The sequence below is a fragment of the Oreochromis aureus genome, linkage group 7, assembly GCF_013358895.1.
Source record: "Oreochromis aureus strain Israel breed Guangdong linkage group 7, ZZ_aureus, whole genome shotgun sequence".
Lineage (NCBI taxonomy): Eukaryota > Metazoa > Chordata > Actinopteri > Cichliformes > Cichlidae > Oreochromis > Oreochromis aureus.
In genome coordinates this window covers 45436173-45455636 of record NC_052948.1, presented here as the reverse complement: position 1 = coordinate 45455636, position 19464 = coordinate 45436173, and the positions used below count along the sequence as shown (strand labels likewise).

Genomic DNA, 19464 nt, shown 5'->3' with positions numbered 1-19464 from the left:
CCCATCCCTATCCTCACCCGCTGCTCTAAACACAGATATTTACGCTAGGCCCTATTTATTTGATTTGTCTGTGCTCTGCGTGGCCATGCTGGCCAAACTATTCTCTCCATAACGGCAGAGGAGATGATTGTTTACACCAAGGTGAAATAAAAAGACAAAGCAACAGGAAATTGGACAGTCTTTCCCTAAATATACTTTGGTTAAACTCAGCTGAAAGTATGACTGCAGTCATAGCTCCCCGTGTTTATTTCTGGTTGCACAGCCTCTGTGTGCTACACTTCCTTTCTTACTCTGTGGTGAATTGTAAAGGTTTAGCTTTATAACATACACACACAGATTGCACACAGATTTTGGCTGTTATGGGACTGTTGAGAAATTTGTTGGTGCACAAAAGAAGAATTTTTTTGATCTATATAACCACCTCAACGTCTCAGAAATCTACAAATCACGGTTCCCGTCTTTAGGCTTACATACCCTCCTGGAGTCGCAGCTGACGGAGGTACAGGGGACTCTGAAGTACATTACATCGGCCTGGCTCGCTTTCTCTCGTCACCAGCATTAGGTCGTTGTAGACAAACACAGTAACCTAAAAGACATGGAGGGTGAATATTAAAAGAGAAGAATAGGACGTTGAAAAGAAGGGGATGGAGGGCAGAAGGTGGTGAAGGAGAACAGGATGTGAGAATTGGGGGTGGGGGCGCATTACATCTCAGATGATCTCACTTTGGCTTTCCACCTTACAAAATCAGCCTGCAACCCAGTTAACTGCACGTACAGCACTGAATATTTGGCAGGTTTCACCCCCTACAGTTTTCCCCCGACTCATGTCCTAGCACAGGAAATGCAGTTCACACACATAGAGCTCTGGTCATGTGTATACATCCTCCCACATGGTGGTTTGGTGTCGGAATATCAAACATGCGTGTACACTGACGTAGTCCTAAATGTATTTTTTATTAACTGAATGAGGCATTCAATGACTATAAGAAACAATAAACACCTTTGTAGTTGTTTAAAGCACACATACAGTTTATATCTGAGGGATTTAATTTCATCTTTTATTTTATTTTGTATTAAGAGACGGTAAGTTACAGCCCATGTCTGGCTTTTTGCTTCTGCAGTGCTAAGGTATAAAAAGTCAAATGAACCCAGAATGAAACCGAGCACTGAGAAATCAAGATAAACAAGTAGAAGATTTAAAAAAAAAACAAAGAAACCACCTAAATTAAGGTAAAAAGACCTCTTACGTAAGCAGGTGCAAACATGCAGCGTAACACACATAAGCTGTAATTCGTGCAGATGGGCAACATTTGAAGACAATGCTTTTGCTTTGGTGGCTTCCTCTGAGGGGTAAGATAGCAGAGGGTATTTCAGATGTAGCCAGCATGTGGTTAGTGTGTGTGTGTGTGTGTGTGTCTCTCTCTGAGGATGTCTGTGTGTAAATCTGAGTGGGTGGAAGAGAATACTAGTAAGAGTGAAAAGTAAAGGACAAAGTGCATGAAAGCAGCAGTTTTCACACAGAGAAGCACACATATTTAGTATGTATGACATTTGCGCAAACTTGTGCACAAAATCAAATATACACTTCAAATATCTACATTTTCCACGCATACTTGCTGTCGCATTAAATCTTTGTATGTATTTGTATTTTTGTGCAACAAAAAGCTTTGCAACAATGCAAAGCTCGATATTTCACGCAACAATTTTGTCTGATTAAGACTTCTATCCATTTTCTTCATCTCTTATCCTTGAGCACTTATGCATTGATATCCCAGCCCACACTAAAGGAGAAGCGGGGCGCACCCTTTACACTTCTATGTTAAGCAGAGCGAAGCATTACGTGGAGAAAAGCCAAATGTAACGTACCTATACTGAAACGCAGGGTCTCAAACAACAACATAACTGGCAATATACTCTTTACAGTTAAGTAAAGAATCTCATAAAACATAAATGCTCCATATTCTGTTCAAGAATATACAGAACTAGCATGCTTTGTAAATCAAATTAGTTAAATTTAGTGATAATAATATCTATCTATAATACAATACATCCTGAAAATCTGGTGATTTAATCAACTTGCATCTCTTATGTAAAAGATTACAGTGAAATCTTCCTGTTGTTTCACTTTGCACTAAATATGATGGTCCGCTTAGTCTTTGTGTTTGGCTATAAATGTTAAAGTGCTACATGTTAGTTTGCCTCCCAGACTAAAAGAGCAAAAGCTGGAACAACACAGAGAGATCATTAAAAAAAACAGCCTGTATAAAGTGGCAGAGTGGAGAGAAACTCCCTCTTGACAAACACTGCCTGCTAAATATTTGTTTTATCCATGACCCCAGAGAGAGTCCATTATTATACTTTGATGCCAGCAGTGGCTCCGCTTTACTGCGTATAGCTGAGATTATGTGACAGGGTCAAAGCTGAATTCAGCAGTGATATACGCTTTTCTTTTACAGTATACAGTCCAGCCCACACAGACGTGTTTCACGAGCTTCTTTCAAACAAAACATTTGACACACGAAACTAACACCTTAAATTTCTGAGGCATATCCACCTATTTTTGGTGAACTAGTTTAAAGTTACTGCAGTGATGTCATCATTATCTCATCTGCGGAAACATTCAAAGCTTTTCTTTCCATGAATCTACTCACTATTTGGGGTCATGCAAATGTAAGCCTTTTATAAGATTACGTTACCAGATCAGCGATATATATATACATATATATATATATTATATCTATCTATCTATATATATATATATATATATAGATAGATAGATAGATAGATAGATAGATAGATAGATAGATAGATAGATAGATAGATAGATAGATATAATATATATATTTAAGCGAATATATATTTCGCTTAAATCCGGAATCAAGGCAGTGAGACGGCACTTTCACTTTGGCCAAATGAAAAAAACCACAAAGGAGGATGCAGCAAACCAACTGAATGCATGCCACTGGTCGGAGAGATCTTATTGTATCAGTGAAACGAAAGAGCTCTTTGAAATATCGGCTTATGCATCTCAGACACACCTTAAATGAAATCCTGCATAATGTTTTAGATGTTTTGATCAATAACTACGTCCTTGGTCAGAAGATTAAATTAAAATAAAAGCTTCAAGCTGGTGTTTTTAGGTTTTTAGACATAAAAAGACAGATTTTAATATGCATGAAAAATAATTAACAAATGCATGCATATGAGCACAGGCAAAAACAGACACTCTGTTTTGATGGCCCTTACCTTAAGAGAGTGGTGCTTGCTCTCGTGTAGTATCATCTCTTCGGATATGATGAGTGTTCGGCTGCAGAGGTCAAGAGGCTGTAACAACAGAAAACAACAGGCTTCATGAAGAAATAAGGACACAACATTACCGAATCGAGTTCTCATCCCGTTATTCATAACCAGCAGCTTTAAGGACATTTATGCTTGTAATATTGAGGTAAATAGTACTTGTAGAGTATTTTCCTTCTGCTTAATATTACCCTAACCTCTTAAACATATGTTGAGCGTTTTTCAACAAAAAATCCAAAAATATAATATTGCATCTGTCATTTGTAAGCTGAAAAGCTGCAGTACCAAATCCATTTTGGCTCCCAAATCCAATCGATCTGCTTAAAAGCAAAAGCAGGTCTTTTCTATGGAGGGAAACGCCGCTGAAACTGATTCTGTCGAGACAGAAAGCAAGTTGCAACTGAGAGGCGGTATGTGCGGTTGAGCACGACAAGACAGTGACACTTAAAATGAAATAGAATGGCAACGTGGGAGGAGGGGACTTCCTCTCAAGTCCAGGGTGTGACAGAGGCCCAATTCAACATGTGCAACATTTGAATACCGTGTGAAACAGGGTCGGGGCTGCGCATTTGTATACATGACTCTATATGAAGAAAGTACCAGGACGGTCAGTGTGTTTTCAGAGTGTGAAAGTCTATCGCAGCTCAAGATAACTAAGCCAGTTGACATGTCAGTGCAGGCGCAACAGTTATCGCACTGCGGTCAACACACTATAACGCACATGTGAAAAACTAAGCAGTTATTAAGTGATGATGCTTCATTTGACATAAGCTGCCTCTTTGGAGTAGCCCCAGTTAGATTTGCCGTTTTATTCTGAAGAAGAGGAATTTTGAAAGTACGTGTTGAATTGGTTGCATAGAACTTTGACACTCTTTGATCCAAAATGAACAGCACAGAAAACATCAGCCTGGCATTCATACAGTAACACTACCGCTGTTAGTGCTGTTGCCTAAAGACAGAATGCAGAAAAAAATATGTAGATCGAGTCTGTGTTACGTGTGAAAAGCTCACGGATGACTTGCAAAACACGAGAACCTCAGACATAAAGGTCAACATATTTCCTAACTGCAAACCTGAAATGTCTTATTTCCTTTTGACACAAATGCGGAAGGGGAAAAAATCATATTCATCATATTTGGACAGCTTGTGAAAACTGTTTTTCAGAGTATCTCAGTGGCCTGTTAGTCTCATTTAATACCACAGAACAGGTGCATCCACAGCTCAAGTCCAGACTGGGGCCTCTGCATATCATTCTCTTCCCAGTCCCTGCATATCCGGTCTTATACTCTCTACTGAAACAATGACAGCAGCAGATCATTCGAAAATTATATCTATTCACTCTTTTGCCTTGGGTTCAAATGGCTTTAGACTGGTTCAGTAAAATCTCACTCTCAGCAGTAAGTAGAAGTAGAAGAGCAGGACTTCAGTGTATATAATACAATGCAATTTACAGTGTCCACTAAAATGTAGACAAAGAATAACAAACGATATTACCAAATCAAGACGTGCAGGCACATAAAAAATGGTGTACCTGAACAAAGATGGGGAAGATGAGGATCTTGGGCGCCACTTTAACATATCCATAATTTGCGTGCGGAGCATGTGATCGGACAATGGTACAGTTCTGGTAGTTGGCGAAATTGGCATTCTGCTGCTGGTAGCTGGCTGCATTAGAGGAGGCAGGAGGCGCCTTTGATGTCTTCGAATTGTTAGATCGACGTAGGAAGCCGGTACGACTGGAGAGACCAACACCGCCACCACCGCCGCTGCCTCCGCCACCACCAACTCCACCCATACCTCCAGAAAAAGCACCGCTCTGCGGCTGAGGAACAGGAGCCTGTCGGGTGGGGATTAACCTCGCAGCTGTGGAGCAAAAAAGAAAGTGAAGACACAGATTGTGAACAGTACTTAAGATCGATACTGTTCCAAATATGATCCTCAATATGAAGACTGATGATGAAGGGAGTGCAAGAATGGAGACAGCAAGATTGTTCTGTTCGAAACAAACAAAATCCAACAAGAAACACAAGAATATAACCCAAAGAAATAAGTAATGTAGTTAAAAAATAAGTATATTTTGGAGCAATTGTCCTTTAGTACTTTAGTTTGAGGCTGTTAGGTTGCCTTCTACAATAGAAGCTGATCTACAAACACAGTAGACCACTTAACAAAACAGTCATTTAATTTAAACAGATATTAATATTACATACAGTACACTACTTACCTAATGTGCCCTGCTTGTCTGGGTAAACGGGCCTCAAGATCTGAAAGCAGAATAATATGAGATTAACATAAAATTAAAATCTAAATAAAACAAAAATGAAAATGTTAACAATCTAAACATTAATCTAGACATTCAAGAGCAATGACAAAGGTTAATGTATTAAGTTGTATCATTTCTAAATTGAACGTCAATTCTGAGCTTAACTTTCTATCCCGACACTCATGACGATGGTGATGATGATGATGATGCAACAAGACATATTTATAAATTATAAAAAGATCCAACTGTCATTTTAAAAAAATATGCTGTATACTTCACTATGAAATGCGGTTCTTTACCATATTTATTCGATACTCTTTGCCTTTCCTGTTTCGTGTGTGTGTGTGTGTGTGTGTGTGTGTGTGCCTTGAGTTTTTGTCTGTTTTTCTTTGACTATCCAGCCTCTGCATCGCTGCATTTTCATTTGTTTGTTTGTTTCTTGCATGGCATTCAGTTTAGTTTCTAGGACACTTTTGAGCCCATTTGAATTTTAGGCTGGACTCACCGAGGCAGTAATGGTTTCTGCTTGTCATAACATATCACAATCTAGTGAGGGTGTAAGGCTAGGAATCTGCAGGTGGAGAGGGATTTGGAAAGTCCCAAAATGTTCATATATATATCTATATATATACACATATATATGTATATGCCATTATCACACTTTTCTGCCTGTTTATTTGGATAACTATTTCATTTTCTTTAGTGCTGGTTTTCAAAGCGCCTTCTTTGTATCTGTGTGGTATGCCACTAACATGACCCATTTCCACAGGGCTTTTAGTATATTTAGCAAGGCCAAAACAGAATCCCCTCAGTCTCTGCCTCCTTCTTTGTTTGAGATACAAGTTGCAGCTATTTGTAAGGGAGGCCAGTTTCACTGTGCTGGCATGTTCCTGTTTTGCCTGAAGCTGAAGTCTCTTCCTTCAATATGCCTATAATTTTTCTGAATTTGCATGTTTTCCCTCCCTTATAATTTGGTAATTTGGTACCACTGCCATTAACTGAACCTAGATCTGAAAAGGACAAAGGTGCATACCTCATGACACACCCACAGGTACACATAGATTACTCACTCACACACACACACACACACACACACACACACAGAGCTTTGTGTTGGCAGACCTACAAGCAAGGACACACAGAGACCCTACGTGTTTGCACCAGTTGAATACAGTTAGTTAGTTTTGTGTAAGCTGAGCAACCATTAAGACACTTAGATTCATATCAGGAAAAGAAAGTCTCAAACCCATTCTGCATTAGTTAGTGGGTTAGTATTGTACGGTTAGCTTAGGAATTCAGATCAGTCTTTTTGATTTGTTGACTTTGCTTTATTTTGTTTTCATGATGAAAGCTTTTACCTCATATACAAGATCACTGAATGCAAAAAAAGCATGCTTAACAAATGTATTAGACCACCTGTCATAAAAACAAGGAAACTTTCAACAAAATTTCGTTTGAAACTGTTATTTGTAGGCAGATAACAAAATGCCAGCACAGTGGACTTCTCTGGGGAGTCAGAAATGAATCAAGCATAACTTTTGACCACTAAAACTAATTCTTCTGCACAGAAATCCAAGTAGATAATTATAATTTGGCATCTTAATCAAAAAATAATAAGAAGCTTTACTATTTTTCTGTTCTTTGTAAAATGCTAATTTTGAAAATGTATGGATAACTATTGGATAAATATTTAATTATTATTATTATTATAAGCATTAAAAATATAATTTGGATATAAAGAGCTTCTGCATACTGGTGAATTAACATAACAGAAATCAAATGATTTTGGTAAATTTCAATACTGTTAACACAGCACAGCTGTGGCTTAAGTGTTATTATTGGGTGGTGGTCTAATAAATCTGTTAAGCACTATAAAGTACATGCTGTATAAAATGTCATATACATGTCCTAATGTTCATGTACATGCATGTTATACAGACACTGGATATTATGCAATGAACCATTGTTGAAATATGTGTTTTTTCCTTCTTCTTTCTTTCTCCTTCCTAGATGCAAGCGCTATTTGTTTTTAAAGAACTGCTTTGAAATTCTTGTGTCTAGAGAAAATCTGCTAGATAAATTAATTGAGGCATATATATGCATAGTTTCTCTAATATGAACTATGTCTGGCACGATGTAAGAAAGAAATACAGCAAAAGTTTCCCCATAATACAGGCATATAATGTGATTACCAGCTCTATTTTTATATGTTGTTTTATCCTCTTGGTTTTCAGTCTATTGCTCCATATTTACATGACAGTGAACTATATGCACAGTATGTAGTGTTCACGACATGTTATAAAGCATGAATCAGTGAGACAGCAGTAACCCAAATGGCCCAGACATACTGTACATACAGTCCATCTATCTATCAGCACCAGGGATGTAAGGTAAGGAGACATATCTAGGATGAGCCACCATATGACCATGGTGAGGATGAGGAGGACGGAGAAGATGATGAAGATGCAGCCCACCACCACTCTGCGGTACCTGGCTTCCAGGGTTGATGGGTGCCAGGATGATATAGTTATCCCCGTTGGATGCCTTCACTCTAGTTCCTTTCAGAGTGGCAGTGTGAGGATGGTGGAGGTGCCGCGGCTTCCCGTCCAGCTCCTCGGCCGACCCTCCCTGGGCCCCCCACGCCAGGGTCCCCATGCCTACACTGCCGCTATTTCCAGCTTCAGAGCCGTTCACCAGTAGCCTGCGTGCGGCAGTGGCACGGTGGTGGGCTGGGAGTGGCGGCACAGCTGGGGGGGTTTTACTTGTGCCGACATCTGGTACACGTCTACGGGTTGGGGGTGACGGGGCGTCATAGTTTGAGGTGGAGGGTTTGTAGGAGGGTCGGTGGATGAGGCCCTCAAAACTAGGTTTAGCTGAAGGACCAGTTCGCCACACTACCACTGTGATTTCATTGGCGCTGTTCCTGAAACAAAGCAAAGTAACGATGGTCAAGAAAAGCCAGACAAGTGGAATTTACATGCCTCAATTTGCACGGCAAAATTAATTATATCTATATTGTACATTAAAAGTCAAAAACAAGAACATCTGGATGAAAAGCAAGCGTGAAACCACACATTTAATACGCATTAAAAAGAGACTCTTTGATACTTACTGCATGTCTGTAAAAAATAAATTCCAATACAGAAATAAACCTACTTTAATTCATTCTGTTTTTAAAATAAACTGCATCACTGTATGAATGAGACAGCTCATCGAAAAGAAAACAGAGGATCAAACCCTTAAAAGTTTAACTAAGATTATGCTGTTGAGTGCTGATAAATCACTGACTTCATAACGTGTAATTGCAGAGCTATTCCCACATCGCTTCAGTGTAAATGGATTTCCTTTTGGTTTCTGACAATCTCAGCTTCTGAAATGAAAGCTCGGTAAACACCACAGGCTTAGCTTAGGGGGCCGCTCACATCAGAACAGCTTAAACTGATCTGTAACTCAATTTGGATGCAACAATTATCTCTGAAAACCTCTAAACCTCTCTAATAACTTTCCTAATTTTCATCCTAGAGTTGTGGATATACACATGAAAGGTTATTCTGCAACATTTAGTTGCGAATAAGCCTGTTTTTGTTTGCGTTGTTTTTACCTTATAGCATGGGCTAAGTCCACACACTTCCACTGTTCCACTGGCTGACCATTTAGCTGCAGGAGAGTGTCCAGCTGCTGCAGACCAGCCTGATCTGCTGGACCCCCTGTCGAAGTAAAAAGATGGAAATAAAAAGTTTGCATCATTGCACACTCTCAAGAACCATTAACACACACCAGAGCTGTAGCTTGTATTTTATGTGCTAGTTTGTTTCTTTAGCCTTGGAGATTCATAATGGCAAATCCCTGCAGGGCATAAGCAATAAAATCATGACCAAACATCAAAATGCTAGTTTTGAAAACTTTTCACACATTATTAGCTTGGGACACAGCATCTTAATTAAAGACATGACAACTGGGAAGACACTTCCCAACGTGGGGGCTTAACTCCAAGGTATCTATCTGACACTCAGCCTTGCTATCAACTGCCACACTCTACCGACTGAGCTGGTAATAGTGGTCATTTTCCGAGCCCCCCCACTGCACACGCTGATGATGTAACTTCAAATGCATCACGTAATTATGAGACACCAAATTAAAAGGGCAATCTGATAGCTTAAGGGGGCATACTAATAGCAAATGTCAATAGCAGTTGAGTCATCAGCTGACCAGACCTTTGCTTCCCTGCCCTCTTTCCCCACATTTCTCTTCTCTCTCCACTGCGCTATTGAATAAAGGCAAAATGCCAGAAAAGGGAGAGAGATGTCAAACTCAGGTCAATCAATGGGACACAAAGGCAAACAGAGTATTTACACAGCAAATGTAAAATGGAACAGAGGACAACACCAAGCCATTTCTCACTCAAGAAGGCCCCTGTTTTGACATATACAATTTATACTATGTTGTTTAGCACTACACTATTTTGGCATATCCTCATGTCATACAAATACTATTAAAAACAGAAATCTGTCATTGGCAGTCAGTGAAAAAAACATGGAAAAACCTCAGATTTCGATGTTGAATCAAACCCGTCCATCAAAAATATAAAAGGCAGGCTCAAAGAAAAGTGCAGCGCTGTTTTGTCATGTTTCCGAGCATTTAAAGACCCACAGTTTAAACAATGGGTCCTTGAGGAACAGTTGGGTTTCGTGTATCTAACAACGTGCGTGTAAAACTTGCCTGGATCAACAGCCTGTACCCTCACAGGAGAATCCGAGCAGATGGTGAATCCGTATCCATCCTTTCCTCGAAGGATGGTCACCTGCAGAAAGCACACGCGCACACACACACACAGACATGAGCATTTTGTGATACAGTGATAGGAAATCACTCTCTCCCCTGCTACCTGAGAAACGAAAAGTAGCACGTAAGCAAAATGATCAACTTCCTTCCTCGCTACGGGACAATTGGATTTATGATTTGTATTCTGCTTCTACTTCCTGCTAAAACTGTCTTGACAGCAGATTCCCGTTGAAGCCAATTAGCTGAGTTAGTGGGAAAAACAACTGTTGAGATAAAAAGATTCTTTGTCCATTAGCTGAGGGAAAGGGGAAAAAACAGTCAGACTGCCAATTAACTTAACATTTAGCCAGATTTTATATATGCAGTATACAGAGGCAGCTGATGAAGACTTTAATTTCCCCCCATTAATGTAAAAAGTTAGTTTTATATTGCCAAAATAGCTCCATAAAATTCAATACAACAGGAAGTTCATGAATAATCACTGCAACCTACTTCATATTCAGTAAGATTTAACCTTTGAGACTTTGATGGTGCTGGTAAGAACTGTGAAGTTGTGCTCTATAGCTATTTGCAGGGTTTTAATTCTGCATTAATAAATAAACATGAATGTTTCGAATGATCGATACGAAGTGATTTTACTGGAATATGTTGTCCAATCAGGTTTGCAGAGTAGAGGAGAAAGGACTGATATTTGTCCATTGAAAAGTATCACATACGCACACAGACACAAATGCTGATGGCTCTTTCACATTGTCTGTCTGTCTCTTGTGTTGCCAAACATTCAAATACCTGCACCCGAAAGTCTGAGCCAAAGTCAACAAAGTTCCATCCAAAACATCTCACTTTCCATGTCATCTGCTGAAAACCGGGGGGCCCAAAACACACAGACATCCCCGCTCGCTCGCCCTTTCTTTCTTTTTTTTATTCCTACAGCAGAGCAAACATGTACTTGCTGCTAAATTACAAAGTCTGCCCATGAGCGGGATGCAGCAACTTGGAGAAATACACTGATTATTCAGGGGCCCGAAGCTCGGCACGACCCTGAAATGTCGACTACCATTGCAGTTTCTTATAGTCCACCGATTTTATGCCTCATGTCACCATATTCCTTTAACCTTGAGTCACTTTAATCTGTCTCCTTTTCTGTCTACCTCCAAAAATACACTGCTACAAAAAAGACTTTCATGCCACAGACAAATACGGCATACTTTGTGGCTGCCCTAAAAAGAAAAAAAAAGCAAATGTGACTGAGACACAGTTTTGTACACGTTTCACTAATGTGCCAAACATGCATTTTTAGTTGTTGTCCTTCCTCAGTAACTGAAAAATACAAAACACTCGCCTTTGGAGCATCCATCCAAGGAGAATATGTCAGTGCAACCTACAAAAAACAGTGTGACGTTTAAACTGGTGCACTAATGACTCCATATCTTCACTGGCGACTGTGACAACAGTTAACACAAGTTCTTAAACTAAATTTAATTCAGTGCTTTGTGTGCGCAGGTCTATATTTTTGTAGGAAGACAGCAATCAAATTCAATCAAAATCAGTTAAAAACTGAAAAAGAAACCATCTCTCTTCACCTAAACCAGGATTTGTTTTGTTTTGTTTTTTACAAAAACACTATGAAAGGAGATAAAACTGATCACAAACTAAGCTGATTGAAAAGTGAAAAGGAGGGCAGAGGGACTTTTAGAAAGTGGAGGAGACCGAACAACGACAAACAGAGGAACAGCTGGTCTGAAGTAAAGCATTTCCCTGGAATTTAAGGCAAACAACAAACCACCAATAAACACTTTGAAAGAGCAGAAACTGAATACGTGACAGAAATCCGAGAAAAGCAAAGAATGCGACTGACAATGGAGAGAAGTGCGGCACAGACTGCCAGTCTGCTATGTCTCATCTATCCGTTTCTATCTCTTCCTTGTTCAGGCACTTGTCCTTTTTAAGCAAGCTCTCAGAGCTGCCTAATTTGGATTGATTCATCCAGAATCCGGAGCTTTTACAGCGTTAATTAAATTTGTAAGCATAGCCGAGTCCAATCACTTGGACTACCTCTGGTCTGTTTTATAAAGCAGTCTGATGTCCTTTTTTTTCACTTCTAAATGAAATCAGGAGGATTATTTTTAGAAAAGAGGAGCCTGGAAATAATCCATCAATGATTTTTCATATTTCGGTCCATCAATCACAAGACGTATTAGTGAGATAAATGAAGAAAAATGAATGGGACATGCTGCCAGCATGCATTAAATATTTAAATTGTATAAGCAGGGCTTTACTGATGAATTAATAACTCAATCATAATGAGTAAGGACTAGAATAAAAAATAGGATTTTAAGTTAGTTGTAACAAACTTAAATGAACCCAGCAGAAGAGTGCTCATGCATGTGCTTTTCTTTTTTTTTCACTCGTCCTTGCGTGACCCACAATCAACATCAATATAGATCACCATCTGATGACTACATAACTTTTGTAGGCTTTTGTTTCCCATGTCATTATTTTTAATGAAAATGAACTTTGTCCTTTCAAAAGCCTTTTTTTCCCAACTTCTTGTTTTTTATTGTTTTCAAACAGGTGTGAATGATTTAAATCATTTGCAAAGTTTTGTTACTAACCCCTTTATTTTATCAGCCCTGACATTTTGTTGGAAACAGTTTTGTATAACACACACCTTGTTTACTTCCAAAAGTGCAGGAGAAAGGGTAAGTAAATCAAACTTACCAATCACATACGATATTCATATACGGCTGGACACTGTTATCTGGGTCAGTATGTTCACTGACTAAAGAAAGCAAAACGCACCCACACCCTTATCTGACTAACGTGTCTCACTGAATTTTCATCATGTAAGTTCGGACTCAAAATGAATTTCCAGTCATTATTCTTTTAGTCTCGTTAGACACTAAATGTTGAAATCTGATTAATCTTTACTTGGAGTCATTAACATTATAGTCTTATATTCTCAGATCTGATTGAGTAATTTTGATCTGTATGTTAAATGTGTACAAAAAAGTTTCAGTTCATATCATTCTAAATATGTGTCTCCTGGGTCTCTTACCTCAAGAAAAACAACCCCCCTGCCCACCCCCACACCACCATATCGCCTGCATTTGCTCGCAGGCAGTTATTCTTCTCCTGGCATGTAGCTGGAAGTGCATTTTCTTTTTTTATCAGGGTTCAGTAGCGTGCAAACAAGGATGTTTCCACTTCAATATTTTATATTCTGCTTCTGTGTTAGAAAGATCAAAAACTATCTACGCTGCTGGAGTGTTATAATTCTGGGAACTTTATTCATCTGTTGCAGATAAATTATGAAAGCGCTGTTCCAAGATCAGAACTATTAAAACTGTTAACTCGTGTTTCACTCGCAAACACGGGTTGCAACTGTACGGCTAAAGAACTCCCCATTCCCACTCCCTCTTCCACCATCGCCTTCCCTTTCTCTCACTTCTGTTACTTGAACTCAGACACACCTGAGGCAGCCTACATCCGATGCACAGGTGACACAGCCCGTGGATGGTGTGTATTACACCACCTCCTCTTCCTCCTCCCTCTCCTGTGTTCAAGTCTGCAGCCAATACACACACACTACGACGGTGACTCTCCACCTGGCCGGCACTCCTGCAGCCCGAGTATCGCCAAAGCTTCCTTTGTGCCGCTGAGTTTGTTCTCCTGGGGCTTTGCTCCGATGGCTGGGTGGACTTCAGGGTGTTATGGATCATCTTGGCGGTGACAGCTGCCCAGACAGAGGCTGTAGGGAATTTAGTATTGAAGTGTGCCCAGGTGACAGTCCAGTTTAGGTGGCTTTAGGTGGCAAGAGTGTCCCTCACCTTGCTGGGTAACAAAAAGGAATCTGTGGAAGAGAAATGCTCCTTGGATACTTCTGGCGTTCACGCTGCACCAGCTTTGCCGTAAACGTGTCTCAGTTTCCAGGTCCTCTTTGCAAAAACACTGCCACTGACCTCCAAAGGCACTTTTCCACTCAAAATCTATTATTATTCTGACTCCAGTCATCAGTGCAGAATCATCTTTTTTTGCCTCTCTTTGTACCTACAATTTCATGCCAACCTCAGCTTCATGTGTTCCACTTCCCTTTCTCACTCAAAACCTTCCTTTCTTCAGCTCTTTATCTTTTCATCTCGCTTCTTTCTTCTTCCATTTGTTGTATCCTGCACCACGCGGCCCAGCTCCTCGCCCTGTGGCCTGAACAGCAGAAGTTGCAGCAGTGCCTGAGATCAGCTGTGTGAGTGTGTGACGGCGTCATGTAGGCGAGACTGGCGCTGGCTCGGCCCGCTCAGGCCACACTGTAGCTCCTGGCAGGGGCGCTCATGGGAACTCTTCAACAGCAGAAGAATAGGAGGAAGTGCCTCCCACCGCCACCCCCCTCCGCACACATACACACATGCACTTATGCATACCTCGCCACCCTGCTGCTTGAACAGCTTTGTGTGTCTGCCCCCGATAAGGCCAGTTTGTTTCCTGAGTCGACACTGTGAGGTTGTGAAAGGTGCTATAGAGCTGTCCCTTGTAAATACTGTATATACTCTGCAGTGACTAATGCAGGCAGCGTGAGTGAGACATGTATGAATAAGACCGTGAAAGGCAGGACTTTTAATAGGCCGGGCCTGAGCCTGCAGTTGTCGCAGAGTTAAACTCGGACCACATGTGGACTGTAAACGGAAACGTGTCTGATTGCTCTCCACTTTTGCGTGTTACCAATTTTAATGGCCTCATTTCCCGGCAAAACATACAAAACACAATGACAGCACTGTTGTTTAGGGACAAGCTTCACTCTCGCACCTCAATCAAACTTCGCACCTCATCGGACTCTTTCCACCGTACTTTTTTTTTCCCATACTCCCCAACCTCCGTCCAGACATTCTGCTTGTTTGTTATGTTTTCGACTTCCATATTTCCTCTGCTTTTCCTTTCAGTCGCCCCCCCTCGGCTCCAAGCACACGGGACGGAAATTCGCAGGTCTGAGAATTCCGAACAATCTCCCCTCCTGCTCCGGCTATCCGAGCTTTGCTTCTGTTTTTGTTTTAAATATCCGTATATCTGGGAGAGAGGTGGTCATCTGCAAAATAACAACAACAAATGCCTCAATAGCAGCGGAGGGAAAAAACCTGTTAAATCACGACTGGGACAAAGGCTGTCTAACCCTTTACAGCCCCTTTAATTCCCAGCTTGCTGCTTTTTCTTTTTAATCGTCTGAATATCTGGCTCGAGGAAAGAAACACGGACAGAAAACGAGCGGGGTGAAAGAGGAGTGCTGCTGCACTAGTCTGTACAGTGTTAATAAAGTGGCAGAAAAGGCCATTGTTTTAAGATCCCTTCATGCCAATAGTGATGGCAGCTTTTCCCTGTTTGCCTTTTGAAAAGGGCGAGGGTTACCCGTCAAGCACACAAAAACACTTTCTCTTTCTTTCACGCTGCGCTGTTCACCTCTAAATAGGCAGAAGGACGGATTAGAGGGACAGAAGAAAAGGAGAGAAGAAAGCCAGTCTTAGCGAGAGGAGTGAAAGAAAAGTTTGAAAAGCTTGTCTCGGAGCCAGACAAGGCCAATCTGGTTTTTTTAGTAGTGTGGGATCTCTCTCCCTCCTTCTGTCTCTCTCTTTCTGACCTGAATAAACAGCTATCAAAGGAAGAGACGTCTTCTGAGCCAGTGAACACACGATGGGTCTAAGACCGAGTTCAAGGTCACAGCTCGAGTTGCATTTAAAATTCAAACAGTGGAAGTTTGGCATGCAGAGTCATAGCTGCAACTACAGTTACAACATTTTGAGGGTGACACTGTGCATAACCCTGAATGGAGCAGGCCAATGAACTTCAAATTGTTTATTTACTGTATGTTTAGGGGAGAAACTACACAGGAACAAGGTAAAAACTTTCAAGTAGCTAGTGCAGATGCCATCATGAAACTTCCCCAGCAGCTTATTTACATTATGACAACACATTTTTAAAATAAAGCACATACACTATATTTATGCAGTAAATCTGCAGTGCATTATGGATCCTTTCTTTCCACTAGTCTGAAAACCAGATCTCAAAACTGACAAAAACGTGTTTTTCTCTGCAGTGCACCACCTTAAATCGATCAGTTACTCACGTCATCCGTTTGAACTGTAAAGTTAAAGAGCGAGAGGCAGATTGCAGATATATATGTCTCACACATTTAAGTGATGGAACTACATGAAATCTAAGGGGATCAGCAAAGTGATCACAGTTCTTACTTTTAATGTCACTCCACTTGAACTGAAGTGGAAGACTGCTCTGCTCATCAGAAGCAATTTTAGGGGTCGAGTCATGACACACGGACAGTTCGCTCTTCCCCCTGAATCATAGCAGGACAGGGTTGCTTCTTTCAGATTAACAGAAGTTGAAAAGTATAGGAAAGAACAACGATAAGCTTTTGTACGCTCAGCACCTTGCGGAGAAGAGAGGAAGGTTAAGAGCAGCCAAGTCCCAAAATACTCACAAAAGAATATTTCCTGGCAATGAATCCAGCCATTCTTCATTTTTTTTTCAAAGACACAATCCAAAAGAAGAAAAAAATAAACTCTTTCTCATCTATTCAGCTCACCTCACCCTTCCTGCCCATCCTTTGCAACAGACAAAAGTGTCAGACCCATTTGCACAGAGACGGTTTAAAAGCTAATGGTAGCTGACAAGCAAATTGATGTGAGGGGACATGTTGTCGAGGGCTCAACTATTGTTAATATTCATGAACTGTGCTCACTGTCATTGCCATGAGCCGATAGCCTTTTTTTTTAACCTGTAAACATAACTGGTAAATGCTGACATGGCATCTCTGCCTCATGTCAAGTCTTAAATCTGTTCTTCAGATGATCATTTTTAGAAAGTGAGAAAACAAAGAAAACTCCAGAAAGTCTGAGTTTGCAGCAGCTGCTGCACAGATCCAGCATTATAAGTCCAATCATGAACTCTACAACCCTCTCCAGGCTTCACAACTTAGCTCAGCACTGAGATTGTCCTCATCAAGATCACTAACAAATTCCTCAGTGCAAAAGATGGTGGGTTTTCAACCCAACCACTGCCTTTGACATTGTATGCTGCAGTGTTCTGCTCACCCACTTTACCCAATGCATGTTTGTGGCACTGCCCTCTCCTGGTTCCAATCATACCTCTCCAAAGGAAAGCAGTTAATTACTATCAGTAAGCCCCCCTAGCTTCTCTGTCCCAGGGTGTTCTCCACTGCTCACATCAACACATCAATCTAAATGCCTCCACCTCCACAACACCTCTTGTCTCTGGGTTTCATTTTCTAATCCTCTTGCTAAAAACGCTCAAGCATGCATTTCTCTTTCCACCTCTGAACTTCTGTAATAAAGTCCTGTTTCCTACTGAGTTCTTGAGAGGCACATGTCTATCACACTCCTCTACAAGACTCTCCACCTCACCTGCAAGCCCTTCCACCGTCTTGTGCATCAGCATCGCTCTTGCCTCCTAACCCTGTGCTCCTCAGACACAGGAGAGGTGCCCGTTTCTCTCCCCAGGCTGAAGCCTGTGAGAGACAAAGCCTTCTGTAGCCACACTCCAATTTATTGCAAAACTCTGCAAACTAACATCCAAAACATGAAATCCTGGGACAGTTTAAGACTTTACTCAAACCCCACCTTGCATCCTCTGTGGATTTTGTTCTAGCTCATTAGGCTTGATTATTTTCCTGTGGGGTTTTTTTTCCACAAACCAGCACATTTGTTTCTAATGTGCTGGTTTGTGTTTTATATAACAGCTTTTACTCTACATTATTTCCATTAAGTGGCCACAAAATCTTGAAAGGCATTTTTATAAAGTAACCTTATAAAGGAATTATTACATTTATTATGTGACCATTATTATTATGGTGACGGTGCTTGCTTTCTAACAAGCAATTTTATATCTTTAATTTTACTTCAGTACAATCTGACAGGTAAACAGAACCCTCACCCGAACTTTACAAAAAATTGGTAACTCAAAATGTCAGATTTCAAAAGATCAAGAGCATTGAAATTGCTTTAGTTTTCCATTTAAGGCGTTGCAAGAGAATTTTATGATTTTGTTTTTAAGAGAACATCAACATTTTCTCTAAATATCACACAAATCAAATGCTGCAGTCATCACAACATGCCCTTCCTATGATTATTAACCCTAAATGCCAACAACACTTTCTTAAAAAGCAGCACCAGCATTTCTGAATACATTACAGGGACGTTCGGCTCGCACACCGCAACACACATTATGAAACACAGTTTATCTTCCAAACATGTTAACTAACTTAATTTATTAATTAAATAAATGCACAAGAACCACAATACGTGCGAAGAAGTTGTGAAAGTGTATTCAGTGGATGGAAAATGCTCTTAAATAGCCATGTGCTTTTTCATTGCTGTGGTACATTCCTTTGTGTATATCAAGTATTATCTTCACCAACATCTCTATCAACGTCTCCAAAGCCTTTTAATGAGTCCTGTGTGAATCGCTGAAGGTATTCATGTGCAAGGCCATTACCAAACACTGAAAAATGTTTGAGTTGGTGAAGAGAAGGCAGTTAATGATACCACAGACCTCTTTGTTTAGTAGGGGACAGGGGCGAAAGAGAGGAGAAGGATGCAGAGGAGGATACCACAGTGAGGGAGGAAATTAGCGGTGGTCTGGAACGGAGCAGGGACATGGCAACAGAAAGCGAGTACAAAAAAAAATAAAAAAGGAGAAACTCTAAAAGGCTTTTCCATTCTCCCCTAATTTAGTCTGTGAATGTGCTTTCCCCCCTCCCTTAAGTCTCCCCTGAGACTGTCCCACACAAACCGCACAATCATATGTTACTCTGATTCACCCGGAGATAAAGAGGAAGAGGGAAAACAAGAATGAAGGAGGGAGGAGATGAGAAGGGAAGAGGAAAGGACCTTTTACACATGCAGATGCCACAATGCCCTCAATGACCTTAAAAGCGACTCTTCCAGCAGTGTAGGAAATGTAATGTATTTGTAAGTTTTGTTTGCATATGTGGAAAACAAGAAGATATAGAGAAGTACTTTTTAACCTAAACGATAGAAGCAAAGCCTGTGAAAGGTGAAACTAAAGTTCCCTCCTCTGTCTAATCCTGTGCAATAACTCTGATT

The 19464-nt window shown here is 40.6% G+C and overlaps 1 protein-coding gene across 3 annotated transcripts in view; it reads right to left on the bottom strand.

The window, feature by feature from the left end:
- Nucleotides 1–19464, bottom strand: part of rgs3a (regulator of G protein signaling 3a) — a 130831-nt gene that overhangs the window by 80427 nt on the left and 30940 nt on the right. The window contains exons 1-8 of one of the 3 annotated variants that reach the window (XM_039614804.1): nucleotides 13816–14642; nucleotides 10280–10361; nucleotides 9162–9267; nucleotides 8051–8483; nucleotides 5522–5561; nucleotides 4829–5160; nucleotides 3247–3324; nucleotides 475–586 (exon numbers count right to left, since the gene is read on the bottom strand). In XM_039614804.1, the coding sequence (XP_039470738.1) occupies nucleotides 475–586; nucleotides 3247–3324; nucleotides 4829–5160; nucleotides 5522–5561; nucleotides 8051–8483; nucleotides 9162–9267; nucleotides 10280–10361; nucleotides 13816–14064 (1432 nt within the window). In that variant the 5' untranslated portion in view covers nucleotides 14065–14642. Of the gene's footprint in view, nucleotides 1–474; nucleotides 587–3246; nucleotides 3325–3582; nucleotides 3717–4828; nucleotides 5161–5521; nucleotides 5562–8050; nucleotides 8484–9161; nucleotides 9268–10279; nucleotides 10362–13815; nucleotides 14643–19464 lie in introns of those variants that run through there. The other 2 variants (XM_039614803.1, XM_031754703.2) reach the window with 2 other exon arrangements.